The 16932-nt window shown below is 37.8% G+C and overlaps 1 protein-coding gene, 1 long non-coding RNA gene and 2 other non-coding genes across 4 annotated transcripts; 2 read left to right on the top strand and 2 right to left on the bottom strand.

Moving 5' to 3' along the window:
• The first annotated feature begins 13049 nt into the window (after positions 1-13049).
• Positions 13050-14397, top strand: LOC110787397 (caffeoylshikimate esterase). Its single transcript, XM_021992021.2, has one exon. It carries the CDS (start codon positions 13185-13187, stop codon positions 14157-14159), a length of 975 nt encoding a protein of 324 aa, XP_021847713.1. The 5' UTR covers positions 13050-13184; the 3' UTR covers positions 14160-14397.
• A 199-nt stretch (positions 14398-14596) lies between these two features.
• TRNAQ-CUG (transfer RNA glutamine (anticodon CUG)) lies at positions 14597-14668 on the bottom strand. Its single transcript has one exon. It is a non-coding gene; the product is annotated as a tRNA-Gln (tRNA).
• A 77-nt stretch (positions 14669-14745) lies between these two features.
• TRNAQ-CUG (transfer RNA glutamine (anticodon CUG)) lies at positions 14746-14817 on the bottom strand. Its single transcript has one exon. It is a non-coding gene; the product is annotated as a tRNA-Gln (tRNA).
• Positions 14818-14937: 120 nt separating this feature from the next.
• On the top strand, positions 14938-15651 carry LOC130463807 (uncharacterized). Its single transcript, XR_008923970.1, has 2 exons — positions 14938-15084; positions 15292-15651. It is a non-coding gene; the product is annotated as an uncharacterized lncRNA (long non-coding RNA).
• Positions 15652-16932: the final 1281 nt, after the last annotated feature.

Consider the following 16932-nt stretch of genomic DNA (forward strand, 5'->3'; position numbering starts at 1 on the left):
CAGCGTGCTGCGCTGGCGTGTGTGAAGGAAATAATGCCCTTGGTCCAAGTATGCATTCTATGTTAAGTCTAATAAATGCGGTTCAGTATTAATTAACAAGTTAATAATTCAGTGAGATCAAGTGAGCTGAATGCCTAGCTAGAGGCCGCTTCAGTTCAAGTGGAATTAATGATATTAATCCACAGCTTACTCTTGACTGAACCCGTAGGGTCACACAAATAGTACGTAAACGGATCAAGTATTTAATGGCATTAAATACTCCATCTATGAATATTCGGAACCGACGGATCTTGGTTTCAGTGGGAGCTAAGATCGTCACAGGCAAGAAATGAATACTCCGGAAACGATGATATTGCCGGAAACGGAAATATGGATCGTATCGGAAATATGAATATTATCCAAGTCGTAGATGTTGCCGGAAACGGAAACATGGTACGTATCGGAAAATATTGTTGGAAATGGAAATATTACCAGAATCGGAAATATTGCCGGAAACGGAAATATTGTCAGAATCGGAAATATTACCGGAATCGGAAAATAATTCCGGAAACGGAAATATTAAATATTTGTTCGAAACGGAAATTAATTCCGGAATCGGAAATATTGAATATTGTTCGTATCGGAAATAGATTCCGGAAATGGAATTTTAATCGGAAGCGTATCGTACGAATTAGCATCGGACGAGGCCTGCCGGACGAAGGCCCAGCACGAAGCCAGGCCATCGCCCAGCAAGCACGCACGCCACAGCCCAGCGCGCACAAGGCCACGCATGCGTGGGCCTTGCTGCGTGGGCTGCAGCTCGCACGCATGGGCAGCCCTTGTGGCTGCCGTGTGTGTGTGAGTTTGAGCTCATGCGAGATTCCTGAATCTGCAAGAGTCAGTGTATGATTAAATGTCTATTCCTATTGGATAAATTGATTAAGTAGAATTCATGTAGAATTCTAATTCCAATTAATTCGCATCCTACTAGGATTACGATTCCTTTTCCATAACTCTATAAATAAAGGCCTAGGGGTCATAATTTATACACAAGTTTCAAAGTATTCAAAAGTGAGTTTTTTGAGAGAAAATTCAAACACCCATCTTGCCCCAAAAGTGCCGAATTTTCTGAGTACCTTAAGGGCGATTCTAGTTGGTCAATCTTAAGGCGGATCCGGACGTGCTGTGGACTTTCTACGGAGGGACGACACTTGGAGTCCTAAAAGACTTGTTCTTGTTCGGTTCGGGCGCAGCTAGGGAAGGCACGCAACAAAGAGTATGCATCTAAACTATGCTAAATGATTATGTGTAAATAATATGTTTCCTGGGTTAATGGTTGTTTCCGCATGATCTATGTAATGTCATATGTATCATAACCTAACAGTGGTATCAGAGCCCCTTATTATTTTCATAATCTAAATTGCATGAACATGGTTAAATATTACAAATTTGCAAGAATTAAAAGGGGTGATTAATTTTCGTAATTGTTAATTAGTTGCAAATTGCGTTTATTTAATTATACGTACGCAGTTTTTCGGCAGTTTCTTCATTACTCATCCGAATTGAGTGATTTTTGTGTCAATTCCGCATGTAAAAGGCATTCTAAAATTTTGACAAAAATAGTATTTTTCTGCCGAACCCAGAATTCTCAAATTCGAAGCCTAACTATGACTTTTTGAAGGTTTTAGTTTTTCGAATGCAAAATTTCGTAAATTTAAGATGTTAAATTAAATATTTGCGATTCTTGTTGATAAATCTTGAATTTTTGATTGACCTATTGCATATGTTTAACAAGTTTGAATGCCTAGTCTTGTTAATTATGCAATCTAATTTGTAATTATGATTAATTTGTTGAAAATTAGAATAATTTAGAATTAATTTGATTTTCATAATTAATTGTAATTTAATTAGAAACCTATGATTAAAAACCACCATAAAAATTGTAAATTTACGATAAATTTTAAATTTTTATGACCTAGACTTGAATCCATATCAATCGGAAATCAATTGGATAATAAATTTTCGATTTTTCGCCCTAAAATTATGAAATTAATATTATTTATTAATTTGTCATTAATTTTAAATATAAATTTTAAATTTTTATGCGATTCGTTCAAATAACTTGCACGCACGAAGCAATGGACGCTTCGTGTTACCCTTAAGGGGTGTTGTATAATGCGGGCATGCGACGACGAGCAAGGGAGCTCGTCGCCCGTGCGGCACGAATGCAATGAGCAAGGGCGTAGTGCACGAGCGCAAGGCAGCAGCCCTGCCTTGTGTCGTGTGCCACGAGCAATGAACGTATGGGCATGGGCGAGGGGCGAGCCAAGGCAGTCGCGTGTGGGCAGCAAGCGAGCTGCGCCACAACGCGCGCTGCCTCGCACAAGTGCGCGCAGCCTCGCGCGCAGCGAGCGCAAGCTCGCGTGCCACGAGCGCTGCGCACAGCATCACTCGCGCGCACAGCGCGCGACGTCGCCCGCCCAGCGAGCGATGTCGCGCACCAGCGAGCGATGGCTCGCGCGCGCACCAGCGAGCGATCTCGCGCGCCAGCGAGCGATGGCTCGCGCGCACCAGCGAGCGATCTCGCGCACCAGCGAGCGCGGTAACGCGCGCGCGCTGCGAGCGATAGCTCGCGTGCGGTGGGCGCTGTGCGGAGGCTTGCGTATGGGACAGCAGCAGCTATGCAACGAGCGCATGGGCTGCGCGCACATGGCCAGCAATGGCTGTGTGCGTACAGCCCATGGGCGTGCAACGCGTAGGGTGTTTGCGTTACGATTAGATCGTTTTGAATGTCTAATTTGAAAATTTCAGTTCACGTAATTTTTAATTGATTTTAAAATTAATAATTTGAATTAATTTCTTGGATTTTAATTTTGAATATTATAATTATAATAAATGGCATTTATTCTAATTATTTTACTAAAATTAAAATCATAAATTAATTTAAATGTGACTGAAATTAAAATTAAATTTTTGGATTCAATTATAAATTTATATGAGCTTTAAATTTTAATTAAATTTGTATGTTTCCGGTTAGACTAGAAATACAATTTTATGTTTAAAATTAGTAAAGCATATGAATTTATTGGTTTGAGTGGGAGTGCTTTTAGTCATAAACTCTTGATTAGGTCTACAAATCCTTAAGGTTAAAACAACTCGATTAGAATTAATAAGGACTGAATAATTGGTAGATTATTGGTGCCCTTGATTAATTGCTGCAAATGTTTACGTGATGCATAATGTGTTTAACTAACCAGCTATGTGGGCCATTCATGATAATGAATGGGTGAATGGTATATATTGTATATGTACTGTTTTGCAGGTTATGAAGTGACTAGTATGGCCCAAATAGGATAGAAAATATGGTCTGCGTACCATTAATTTGAATGTAATTGGTCTAAAGTACCAAAGTTGTTTTTCAATTCAAATATGGTCTGCGTACCATCAAATAGTTGTAATTAGTTATAACTTATCCTATTTGAAGAAAATGGTGCCTCCCACGGAGATTTTCAAGACGGACTTTGAAGTCAAAGCTTCAAGATGAAGTCGGGCCATACTAGATCACAAATATCTTATGCATGTTTTAAGTTATTTATTGCTTTAAATATGTCTTAAAATGCATGAGATCAAAAGCTTGATTATGTTGCATGATTAAGGATTTTAGTTCACTTAAAATCTAACCAACATAGTAAGAGCCTTAAGTTCCAAACTTAAAAATTGAGTTAAAAGGTGCCATGCCAAAATATACACTTGCTTGGATATCCTTTACATCAATCTAGTAATAGTTTTCGCTCAGCGAGGTGTTACTTATTGGTCCTAAAGGGGCAAGGTACACAAATAATTGTGAGTACATGTTAGTTTTGGTGAAACTCAACGATATAAGTAAGGAGTCCTTTTATGTCGTGGCAAATTCGATAGGTTTACCTAATAAGTTCTTAGACGTACCTATCAACCAAGAATAGTTTCTAGACTATTAGCAAAAGGCTTTTGCTTACCTAAGATGTTCTAGGATTAAGTCGACAAACTGTGCTTAGTTCTTCAATGATTTTAGGATCTTGGAATCATTTTATTCACACCTGCCGGAACACATAACTTGAATAAAATGCTTAATAAACATTGAATTATGCATGTATGCTGGAATTTAAGTTTATTAAGAGAAACTGTGAATGGTTATTTATTTGTTTATTCTTTTCAATTGTAGTTTTTAATATGGCAAACAACAATTCATTCAACATTCGATCAATTCTCGAAAAGGAGAAGTTGAACGGGAAAAACTTCCTTGACTGGCAAAGGAACTTGCAAATAGTTCTTATGCAGGAAGAAAAGGAGTATGTCCTAGATGAGGCGATGCCCGAAGCTCCAGGCGACGGGATCACTCAGGCAGCCCTCAACCGTTGGATTGATGCCAACAAGGATGTGAAATGTCTAATGCTCGCCACTATGAGTGCGGATCTGCAGAAAACGTTCATCAACTCAGATGCTTTCACAATCATCAGTGAGTTAAAGAACATGTTCCAAGATCTGGCTCGAGTCGAAAGATTCGAGACTCATAGGCAAATTCTTGAGACCAAGCTTAAGAAAGGCGAGCCCGTAAGTCCACATGTTCTCAAAATGATTGGACTCATTGAGAATATGAGTCGGCTGGATCAGCAATTTTCTCAGGAAATGGCTATAGACACCATCCTCCATTCTCTTCATAGCGGGTATGATCAGTTCAAACTGAACTACAGTATGAATAGTCTGGACAAAACGCTCACTGAGCTTCACGGTATGCTGAAGACCGCTGAAAAGACGCTCAAAAGTGATAAGCAGGATGTGCTTATGGTGCGTGGGGGCAAGTTCAAGAAATCTGGAAAGAAGAGGAATGCTAAGAAAGGTGGCAACAAGGCCAGCCCAACTAAGCAAACTGGCGCCAAATCTGCAAAGAGGAAGGTCAGTCAACCCACTTCTGAATCCGAATGCTTCTACTGCAAGAAGAAGGGGCATTGGAAGAGAGATTGCTTGAAGCTAAAGGAAGATCAGAAGAACGGAACAGTCGTTCCATCTTCAGGTATTTTCGTTATAGACTGTATACTTGCTAATTCAACTTCTTGGGTATTAGATACAGGTTGTGGCTCACACTTATGTTCCAATCCACAGGGACTAAGAAGAAGTAGAAAGTTAAGCAAGGGTGAAGTCGACCTACGAGTGGGAAATGGAGCACGGATTGCTGCATTAGCCGTAGGAACTTACTATTTGTCGTTGCCCTCCGGGCTAGTTTTGGAACTGGAAGAATGTTTCCATGTTCCAAGTCTTACTAAAAACATCATTTCAGTTTCTTGCTTAGATGCTAAGGGATTTTCCTTTATAATAAAAGACAATAGTTGTTCGTTTTATTTTAAAGAGATGTTTTATGGATCTGCTAGATTAGTCAATGGACTTTATTTATTAGATCACGACAAACAAGTATATAACATAAATACCAAAAAGGCCAAAAAAGGATGATTCAGATCTCACCTATCTGTGGCATTGTCGATTAGGCCATATAAACTTGAAACGCTTAGAAAGACTTCAAAGGGAAGGAATTCTAGAACCATTTGACTTAGAGGATTATGGTAAATGCGAATCATGTTTACTTGGCAAAATGACAAAGCAACCTTTCTCTAAAGTTGGAGAAAGAGCAAATGAACTATTGGGTTTAATCCATACAGATGTATGTGGACCAATGAGTACAAATGCTAGAGGTGGTTTCAGCTACTTTATCACTTTCACTGATGACTTCAGTAGGTATGGTTATGTCTACCTAATGAAGCATAAGTCTGAATCCTTTGACAAATTCAAGGAATTTCAGAGTGAAGTAGAGAATCAATTAGGCAAGAAGATTAAGGCACTGCGGTCTGATAGAGGCGGTGAATATCTGAGCTATGAATTTGATGACCATCTGAAAGAATGTGGAATTCTATCAGAATTGACTCCTCCTGGAACACCACAATGGAACGGTGTGTCAGAACGGAGGAACAGAACCTTGCTAGACATGGTCAGGTCAATGATGGGTCAGGCCGAACTTCCATTAGAATTTTGGGGACATGCACTAAATACAGCTGCACTCACTATAAATAGAGCTCCGTCTAAAGCTGTCGAAAAGACTCCATACGAATTATGGTTTGGAAAGCCTCCAAATGTGTCTTTTCTTAAGATTTGGGGATGTGAAGTATACGTCAAACGATTAATTTCAGACAAACTTCATCCAAAATCTGACAAATGTATCCTTGTGGGCTATCCAAAGGAAACAAAGGGGTATTACTTCTACAATACATCTGAGAACAAAGTGTTTGTTGCTCGAGATGGTGTCTTTTTGGAGAAGGATCACATTTCCAAAATGACAAGTGGGAGAAAAGTAGACCTCGAAGAAATTCGAGTCGAACAACAAACTCTAGAGAATGCTCAAGATGACATTCAGGATGAAACTCAGAGATCTTTAGAAGAATCTGGTGAGAATCATGGTCAATCTAGAAATGTTACCCCGCGTAGATCGCAAAGATATAGATCTCAACCGGAAAGGTACTTAGGTATTTTGACGAACGAGAGCTATGACGTTCTATTACTTGAAAGTGATGAACCTGCGACTTACAAGCAAGCTATGACGAGCCCTAGCTCCAAGCAATGGCAAGAAGCCATGCAATCTGAATTAGACTCCATGTCTGAAAACCAAGTATGGGATTTGGTCGATTTGCCAGATGGCTACCAAGCCATTGGAAGCAAATGGGTTTTCAAACTGAAAAAGGACAAGGATGGGAAACTTGAAGTTTTCAAAGCTAGATTGGTTGCGAAAGGTTACAGGCAAGTCCACGGTGTGGATTACGATGAAACCTTTTCACCAGTTGCAATGCTAAAGTCTATTCGAATAATGTTAGCAATCGCTGCATATTACGATTACGAAATATGGCAGATGGATGTCAAAACTGCTTTCTTAAACGGCGTTTTAACAGAAACTGTGTTTATGACACAGCCTGAAGGTTTTGAGGATCCAAAGAATGCTAAAAAGGTATGCAAGCTAAAGAAGTCAATCTACGGATTGAAGCAGGCATCCAGGAGCTGGAATATACGTTTTGATGAAGCAGTCAGTGACTTTGGTTTCATCAAGAACGCGGACGAATCTTGTGTATACAAGAAGGTCAGTGGGAGCAAAATTGCTTTCCTAGTATTATATGTCGACGACATATTGCTTATCGGAAATGACATTCCTATGTTGAACTCTGTCAAGATTTGGCTTGGGAAATGTTTTTCGATGAAGGATCTAGGAGAAGCACAGTACATATTGGGCATCAAGATTTACAGAGATAGATCTAAAAGGATGATTGGACTTAGTCAAAGCACTTATATCAATAAGGTGCTTGATAGGTTCAAGATGGCGGACTCCAAGCGAGGCTACCTACCCATGTCTCATGGAATGACTCTAAGCAAGACTCAGTGCCCAAAAACACTTGATGAGCGTAGACGAATGAATGGGATTCCATATGCATCATTGATTGGTTCAATAATGTATGCTATGATATGTACACGCCCGGATGTTGCGTACGCACTCAGTGCTACGAGCAGATACCAGTCAGACCCAGGAGAGGCGCATTGGACTGCTGCCAAGAACATTCTGAAGTACCTGAAAAGGCACAAAGATGACTTCCTGGTCTATGGTGGAGATGATGAATTAATTGTTAAAGGCTATACGGACGCAAGTTTCCAAACCGACAAAGATGATTTCAGATCACAGTCTGGGTTTGTCTTCTGCCTCAACGGAGGAGCAGTAAGCTGGAAAAGTGCTAAGCAAAGCACCATTGCGGATTCTACAACTGAAGCGGAGTACATTGCTGCACATGAAGCAGCAAAGGAAGCTATATGGCTAAGGAAGTTCATAGGAGAACTTGGTGTAGTCCCCTCCATTAAAGGACCAATAGCCCTGTATTGTGATAATAACGGAGCTATTGCACAGGCAAAAGAGCCTAGACACCACCAGAGAGTCAAGCATGTACTTCGTAGATTTCACCTTCTACGAGAGTTCGTTGAAAGAAAAGAAGTCGAGATAAGCAAAATTGGAACTGATGACAACATATCAGATCCATTAACTAAACCTCTGCCGCAAGCGAAGCACAACTCGCACACTGCAGCTATGGGAATCAAGCATATTGGAGAATGGCTTTGATGTCTCTGTTTAATGTTTTAAAGTTTTAGAGTTTAAATCTTTGTAAAACATTATTGGTTAATCATTCACAATAAATGAAAGGAATTCATTTTTCCATTTAATTTGTGGTTTATTAAATGATGAGTCCCTTCAACTTGACGATATATTCAAGATAGACTGTCAGGACCAGTCCTGTGACTAAGAAATGTCTATCAAGTGAACTTGAATGTCAAAGGTTGAAAATGGTCCCTAGTCGGAGTTTTCTATAAAATTGGACGCATAGAAAACGTTAGACGATTAGAATGCAAGATGACTAGTAGTTCTGTTTCTTGAACTATGTGGACATGGCAATGTCATAATCATTTGCATAGATACTTACTTTGGGAAGACTAGTATCGGACAAGACCTATGAAACTTTACTGTAAGAGATGAAAATCTGTCATAAGTAAATTTCATTAAATTATTAGACACTAAATCCTCAATACCTGAGTGATTTGAGATTACTTGTTTGAGAACTGGTTGCTTTGACGTTGACCAACCGTCGCACCGTAAAAGGAGGCTATAAAGGCAACGCTCAGGTAATCACCTATCAAACGAAGTCTAATCTCAAGATCGCAAGATTGGGATTGTCCTCCCATAAATCGGGATGAGATGCTTAAAAGTTGTACAAGGCCACTCGGAGAGCTAGAAACTGTGAAATGCATGGCCGTGCTCGGATGAATCATAGGCTATGATTATCTGTTTATTTGATCAGTTGAACTCTGAAACCGAGGAACACCTCTGGACATAATAAGGATGACAACTCTTACCTTATGTTCAAGAGCAAGCATCGAGCGACAAAGGAATTAGGAAATGCACACTTGTCCCTAAGGACAAGTGGGAGACTGAAGGAAATAATGCCCTTGGTCCAAGTATGCATTCTATGTTAAGTCTAATAAATGCGGTTCAGTATTAATTAACAAGTTAATAATTCAGTGAGATCAAGTGAGCTGAATGCCTAGCTAGAGGCCGCTTCAGTTCAAGTGGAATTAATGATATTAATCCACAGCTTACTCTTGACTGAACCCGTAGGGTCACACAAATAGTACGTAAACGGATCAAGTATTTAATGGCATTAAATACTCCATCTATGAATATTCGGAACCGACGGATCTTGGTTTCAGTGGGAGCTAAGATCGTCACAGGCAAGAAATGAATACTCCGGAAACGATGATATTGCCGGAAACGGAAATATGGATCGTATCGGAAATATGAATATTATCCAAGTCGTAGATGTTGCCGGAAACGGAAACATGGTACGTATCGGAAAATATTGTTGGAAATGGAAATATTACCAGAATCGGAAATATTGCCGGAAACGGAAATATTGTCAGAATCGGAAATATTACCGGAATCGGAAAATAATTCCGGAAACGGAAATATTAAATATTTGTTCGAAACGGAAATTAATTCCGGAATCGGAAATATTGAATATTGTTCGTATCGGAAATAGATTCCGGAAATGGAATTTTAATCGGAAGCGTATCGTACGAATTAGCATCGGACGAGGCCTGCCGGACGAAGGCCCAGCACGAAGCCAGGCCATCGCCCAGCAAGCACGCACGCCACAGCCCAGCGCGCACAAGGCCACGCATGCGTGGGCCTTGCTGCGTGGGCTGCAGCTCGCACGCATGGGCAGCCCTTGTGGCTGCCGTGTGTGTGTGAGTTTGAGCTCATGCGAGATTCCTGAATCTGCAAGAGTCAGTGTATGATTAAATGTCTATTCCTATTGGATAAATTGATTAAGTAGAATTCATGTAGAATTCTAATTCCAATTAATTCGCATCCTACTAGGATTACGATTCCTTTTCCATAACTCTATAAATAAAGGCCTAGGGGTCATAATTTATACACAAGTTTCAAAGTATTCAAAAGTGAGTTTTTTGAGAGAAAATTCAAACACCCATCTTGCCCCAAAAGTGCCGAATTTTCTGAGTACCTTAAGGGCGATTCTAGTTGGTCAATCTTAAGGCGGATCCGGACGTGCTGTGGACTTTCTACGGAGGGACGACACTTGGAGTCCTAAAAGACTTGTTCTTGTTCGGTTCGGGCGCAGCTAGGGAAGGCACGCAACAAAGAGTATGCATCTAAACTATGCTAAATGATTATGTGTAAATAATATGTTTCCTGGGTTAATGGTTGTTTCCGCATGATCTATGTAATGTCATATGTATCATAACCTAACAGTGTGATGGCGCCTTGCACCCATTCTTCCTATAAATACCCCTCATTTTCAGCATAATGAGGAGGAGAACAACAATACAACGTCGTAATTCTGACATTACGCCTCAAAATACAACTCAAAAACTCCTCAAAAACACATACAAAATTCCTAAATTCAAAAGCAATTGGGAGCTCTTGCCTAAACCTAACTAGGTAAATCCGAATCCCATTCTAATCAACTATGTTGCTTTGATTTCAAAATGATTAGCAAGTTGGTATTTTTTTTTAATCATTAAAAACACCACTTGCAACAATCATACATGTTTTCCAAAAATACAAACTTTTTCAAAATACAAAATGCAAACTTTCAAGATTCAAGGATGTCCAAAGTTGTTTACAATCACCTCTTTGGACTAGAATCACCTTCAAGTATGGGGTAATCAAAGATGACACCTTTTAACATTTAAAGGTTTAGTCTTTTGAGATTCAAAACTCAATTTTTCAATATACAAGTTCAAATTTTCAATTTTCAAGATCTCACCATGTTTAGGGTTGTTCATGGTTACTTCCCTAAACTAGGATCCTTTCAAGTTCAAATTTCAATTATTTCAAGTTCAAAACTTCAATATTCAAGCTTTCAAGTTCAAGTTTAACATGCAAAATCTAAGATATTTGGGTTGAGCAACCTCTCCCAAGTTGAGATTTTTGGCTTTGAATTCGTGTCGGGCGCACTTATTTTTAAGGAGCCGCTTGGCGTTCGAATCTCATGTGCCCAAGTACAAATTTCAATTATGCACCTTTCAATATTGCAATTTCAATATCGCACCTTTCAATACCGCAATTTCAATATCGCACTTTCAATACCGCAATTTCAATTCCGCATCTTTACTTGCCTAGTCCATTTCTAGGCAATGTGGACCTACTCCCTAGTCCTTTTCTAGGGGGTCTTGTATTTACTAATTCCGTACTTTATTTAGTATTGTGATGTTGCTTTATTTGCTTTATTGCTTTCATAACCGCACATGCTAAATACAACAAAATACAAAGGTTACATCACGCTTAACAAAGATAATTTCTTGGACAAACCGGCCTTAGGTTCCTTAAATCAATCTTTAAAGCAAAGTGACCACCACACAATTAGATATTCTATTTGCTCTAAATACAAACCCACATAGTCTAATCTAGGGTATATTTTTGAAAAAATATTGTGCCAACGTACTTGAATATTTCTAAAGCTCGCGGAATAAGCATTTTGTTCCCGTGCCCGGATCTCACCCATCCGTTTCGAGGATTCAAAGCCTTATCCAAAATAGAGTCACTTGCGGTCTTTCCAAACGAGACTTTAAACAATGTTTGGTGCCGACTCCTTCGAGGTACAAAAATTTTATGGTTTTCTAAAGAACCGCCCCTCTTGTAGAACGGGAAGCAAGTTTTGCACACAAAAAAACCCCTACAAATCTGATAAGTTTTTTTATATATATCATTTATTCAAAAGATAAAGTCGAATATAAATTAACAAAACTTCATATTCTATATCAAATTTGATTCTTATACAAAGCCATTAACATGATGCATCGACTCCAATAAAAGAACTCTCAAACAATGTAAATTTTGATTATATTACAAAAGTAGATGGTTATAGGCTTATAGTCCGGTGATGAACGGAGAAAAGTGGTGAAAAATCATACTTCCTCCGATTTTTAACACTCACAACGTTTGTGATTTCTACACTATTCACATGATATACTTTGATCATTGTTGGTGATTTATACGTAAGGTAAAACATAGTCATGTGGGATTTTGTTAGATTCGTCTTAATGTGTATTGTCAAAATATTAACTTTTTATAATTTTTTCTTAAAGAGAATCAAAGATATGATTAAAGTTGTGCATTGACATGCGTAAAAGTGACAAACGTTGCGAGTAAAAATGAACAAAGGAAGTATAATACAACCTAATATAAATTAACCAGTGCATTGCACGGGCCTAAATCTAGTAATATATATATATATATATATATATATATATATATATATATATATATATATATATATATATATATATATATATATATATATATATATATATATATATATATATATATATAATAGAGTTTATATAAAAGCATTCGGAGTGCCACATAAGATTTTCATGCCATCAAATACAAATATTATTTCAAATTTATTAAAAAATAAAAATATATAAATAAAGACCCGATAAAAGATGATAGGAGATACATGTTAGAAAGTAAAAAAGATAAATAAAACTCGTAAAAGATACTCGTAATAAGAGGAAAATATACTTATCCTGTTTTCAAAAACAAAAGGTCTTGCGCGCACTAGGTGTACAATAAATTTATTGTACACCAAGATAACTTTTACCCAATTTTTTGTAACTTTAACCTAATTTTGATTAACTTTTATATTAGTAATAAAAAATTTGATAGATAAACATTTTAAAGGGTTAAATGATTAATTTTATACATTATTTGTCATTTTAAAGAAATAAGTTTTACTAAAATGAAAAAATTTAACACTAAAAAATACATAACTTTTACATATATAAGCTTAACTTTTAAGCATTTTGAGTTAACTTTTACTTTGGTGTACAATATTTATTGTACACCCATTGTAAATAAGAATTTGTGTTTCAAAAATAAAATAGGATTAAATGGGCACAGAGAGAGTACAAGAGTTGTCAAAAAATCTGGCCCACTTTCTAGATCACATCCCCTCCAACCACCCAACACCATCAGCAATAAACCAAAGCTAAACAAATTGAAGCGTTAACTCCTCCATTATCTCCCCTTCAACCACCCAAATCAAACCCAGAAAACTCCCCTTGAAAAGATGAATGAAGAACACCAAATTCAACCCAAAACCCCACTCCCCAATTACTGGGGCAGTACCCCTGAACAAGACTATTACACTCAACAAGGCATCAAATCTACGAATTCCTTCTTCACCACACCCACTGGCCAAACCCTTTTTACAAAATCATGGCTCCCTCTCTCTCCCTCTCCTCCTCGTGGCATCATTTGTATGGTCCATGGCTATGGCAATGACGTCAGCTGGACCTTCCAAGCTACCCCTATCTTCCTTGCTCAAAATGGGTTTTCCTGTTTCGCACTCGATCTACCCGGCCATGGTAAATCCGAGGGCCTCAAAGCCTTCGTCCCTGATGTCGATCTAGTTGTTGATTGCTGCGCGTCGTTCTTTAATTCAGTCGTTGAAACCCCGGGTTTGCAGAATCTACCCGTTTTTCTCTTCGGAGAATCGATGGGCGGCGCGATTTGTTTGTTGATTAGCTTAAAATACCCTAAAATTCGATTCAATGGCGCAATTTTGATCGCACCCATGTGTAAAATCTCTGATAAAGTACGACCCAGATGGCCAATTCCCGAGATTCTTACATTCGTTGGGAAGTTCATACCCACTTTACCGATTGTACCAACGCCTGATTTGTTAGATAAGTCTGTTAAAGTTGCTGAGAAGAAAGTGATTGCAGTAATGAACCCTTTGAGATATGATGGGAAACCCAGATTAGGGACTGTAATTGAATTGTTAAGGGTTACTGATTACTTAAGTAGAAAACTAAAGAATGTTACTATTCCGTTCGTTGTACTGCACGGGGAGGCGGATGTGGTTACGGACCCGAATGTGAGCCGTGAGTTATTCGAGGCGGCCGAGAGCGAGGATAAAACTATCAAGATTTATCCAGGGATGGTGCATTCTATGTTGTTTGGGGAAACTGATGAGAATGTGGAGTTAGTGAGGAGTGATATATTGGGATGGTTGAATGAAAGGTGTAAAAGGGAAGCTTAATCAGGTTGGAAAGTTATCTAATTTTGATTTATGTTTCGATTAACCACCGTTTTTAGGAGGCTAATCAAGCCGGGGATTTTTTGGCTGGAAAATGAAAGACTTGTGTTTCTATGCCGATTTGATTTGTGAATGTAGTAATAGTAAAGCAAAATTTTCAATTTTTGTGGTATTGAAATGAAAGATACAATGTGAAATTATGTTCATAATGACTTTGAAATTGACATTTTTATTTGTGTGATTTCGTGATCTTTAATGTTTCTTGATTATGAGGAGTAATTTGGTTTATCACGGCATGCGTAACGTACTGCGAAGTGTGATACTAACATCTAAATATTCCATAATAAAGTGTCGAATGACATTGCTCTTAAATGTCAAAAAATAAAGGTCCCAACCAACACAAGAAGTTTTAGAAAATCTAATAATCAGGAAGCTAAAAAAGGTCCTACCGAGAATTGAACTCGGGTTACTGGATTCAGAGTCCAATGTCCTAACCGCTAGACCATAGGACCAACTTACAAAGGGCCACCACAGAAAATGAAAATTCCAAAATTACGAATAAATTAATAATTCAGAAAGCTAAAAAAGAAGGTCCTACCGAGAATTGAACTCGGGTTACTGGATTCAGAGTCCAATGTCCTAACCGCTAGACCATAGGACCACATTGTTGACCTAATGAAGGCGTATTAATAAATTAAATATAACAAATTTGCAGGACGCCTTTTCAAAAATTTACGAGTTACGGAGTATATATTTATTTGCGACTAACTAATCCACTCATGTCCCTGGAGGCCTGGATGGTTTTTCTTTTAATGCTCAAATATATTAAGTTTGATGACATTTTTTTTACAGAAAAACATATAATTATGGTGTGATTGATACTAACAATATCACGATAGCCGCTCTCCCTCCCCTAACCTTTTCTAAGGTATATTTTCTTGACCATAGTAGACCGAAAATAGTCTAATTTCTGAAAAAAAAGAGATTCTTTTCGGTCCTTTCTATTTATTTAATTTTTTTATTGTCTTTTAAATTTAATAAATTTTTACCATATGGGCGAATCTGTAAGTGTCCCTGTCGTGTAGTTAGTGTTAGTATGTTTAGTTCGTCGTTCACTCGTAACGTATTTGTGTAGAATTGGTTCGTTGGTAAAGTTTTATGCGGGATCTCAACAAATATCAATGTTTCGAGTAAATTCATATGGATCAAGCGGAAATCATCCTTTCAGCTACAACAAATCGTTAAGACCCTGTCTCTGAAAAGGCTGCATGTTCCAGCGTTATACACGAGAAACGTTATACAGTGCAAGATCTATTCAACGACTGTAGTTTTGATGAAGAAAACCTTTATTTGATTCAATTTATCATGTATTTGTTAGATCTATCTTTCTTTTGTACATGTCGTATGCCTTTTTATTAATGAATTAATTTAAAACTTGTATTTTACCACCTAAAAACATATTAAAACTTGTTTTTACCACCTGAAAATGAAAAAATAGATGAAACCTTTATGTTTTTTTTTTTATAAACAAATTAATTCATTGATAAAAAGTCATACGACATCTACATAAAGATATAAATCTAACAAATACATAACAATCGAATCAAATAAAAACTTCCTTTCACCATAGCTACGATCGTAGTATATCAAACATTCTGTATACCCTCTTTTATATCGCTGTGATTTTACAGCCTTCATTGACGAGGGGGTCTATAGATATGTTGTAGCCGTGACAAATATGATTTCAGTCTGATTCGTCTGATTGTAGTCGAAAAATTGACATCCTCTTCGATCCCGCATAAATCTTTACCAAAGAAACAACCTGAACTAAACTAAACACACAAAACTTAACTAAAAACAAACCCACCATAGGGGTACTTACTACACCGAAACAATCAAACTCACCATAGGGGGTACTTACCACACTGAAACTATGTAGTTTTATTGAAATCTAGCGCAAAAACACAACGAAATTGAAAGAGAAGAGGCGGAAATAACCAAATTTCCGAAGAAAATTGGCTATTTCCGCCCTAGAAAACCCTAATTTTTGTAAACCCTAAAAAGAGAGAGAAAAAGGCGGAGAGGGAGAAGCGGCTCTAAGGAGAGGAACTTTAGATGAAACCTTTATGTATGACTACCTAATTCAATTTTTCTCCAATTAATTACACTTCTTGTGTGATTTTCTTTAACTCTTTCACCATTGTCTCTTTACTTCCATTAGATTTTGTCAATTTTGTGAATTAATGGTGGTGAAAAATTATGTAAATTCATGGAAGATAAGGAAGCGGGGGAAGGGGGTTTTCTCTCCCTTGCCTCTCTTCCTCTTTCAAAACCCTAATTTTCTAAGGGCTACCATCAACCTAAGCCCCTTTTTATTTCTTGCTTTTCCTAGCTTTAATTTGATTTCATGTTCGGAATAAAAACTCCATTCTCTCCCTATTGGAGAGCTTTTTTACCCATTTATTGAGTTATCTGTACCCATTTATTGGGTTTTATCTCTCTCCTTGTGAGAGTTTGGGGCCATGTTTTCAATTTCGCAGGAAAAGTTGATTTATTGAAGAAAATTTGTATGGGGTTACAACGGATGTCATTCTTACGTCTACAATCAATTGAATCGGATTTAATTCAATACCAAAGCTACAACAGATCGAAAGACCCCCTCGTTGAAGGTTGTATCAATTCACAGCAATGTGAAAGAGGGTATTCATCATTGTCAGATCTCATCTATAATGATCGTGGTTTTGCCGGATTAGAATTTTATTTGATCCAAATTGTT

Source organism: Spinacia oleracea, chromosome 6, assembly GCF_020520425.1.
Source record: "Spinacia oleracea cultivar Varoflay chromosome 6, BTI_SOV_V1, whole genome shotgun sequence".
Classification (NCBI taxonomy): domain Eukaryota; kingdom Viridiplantae; phylum Streptophyta; class Magnoliopsida; order Caryophyllales; family Amaranthaceae; genus Spinacia; species Spinacia oleracea.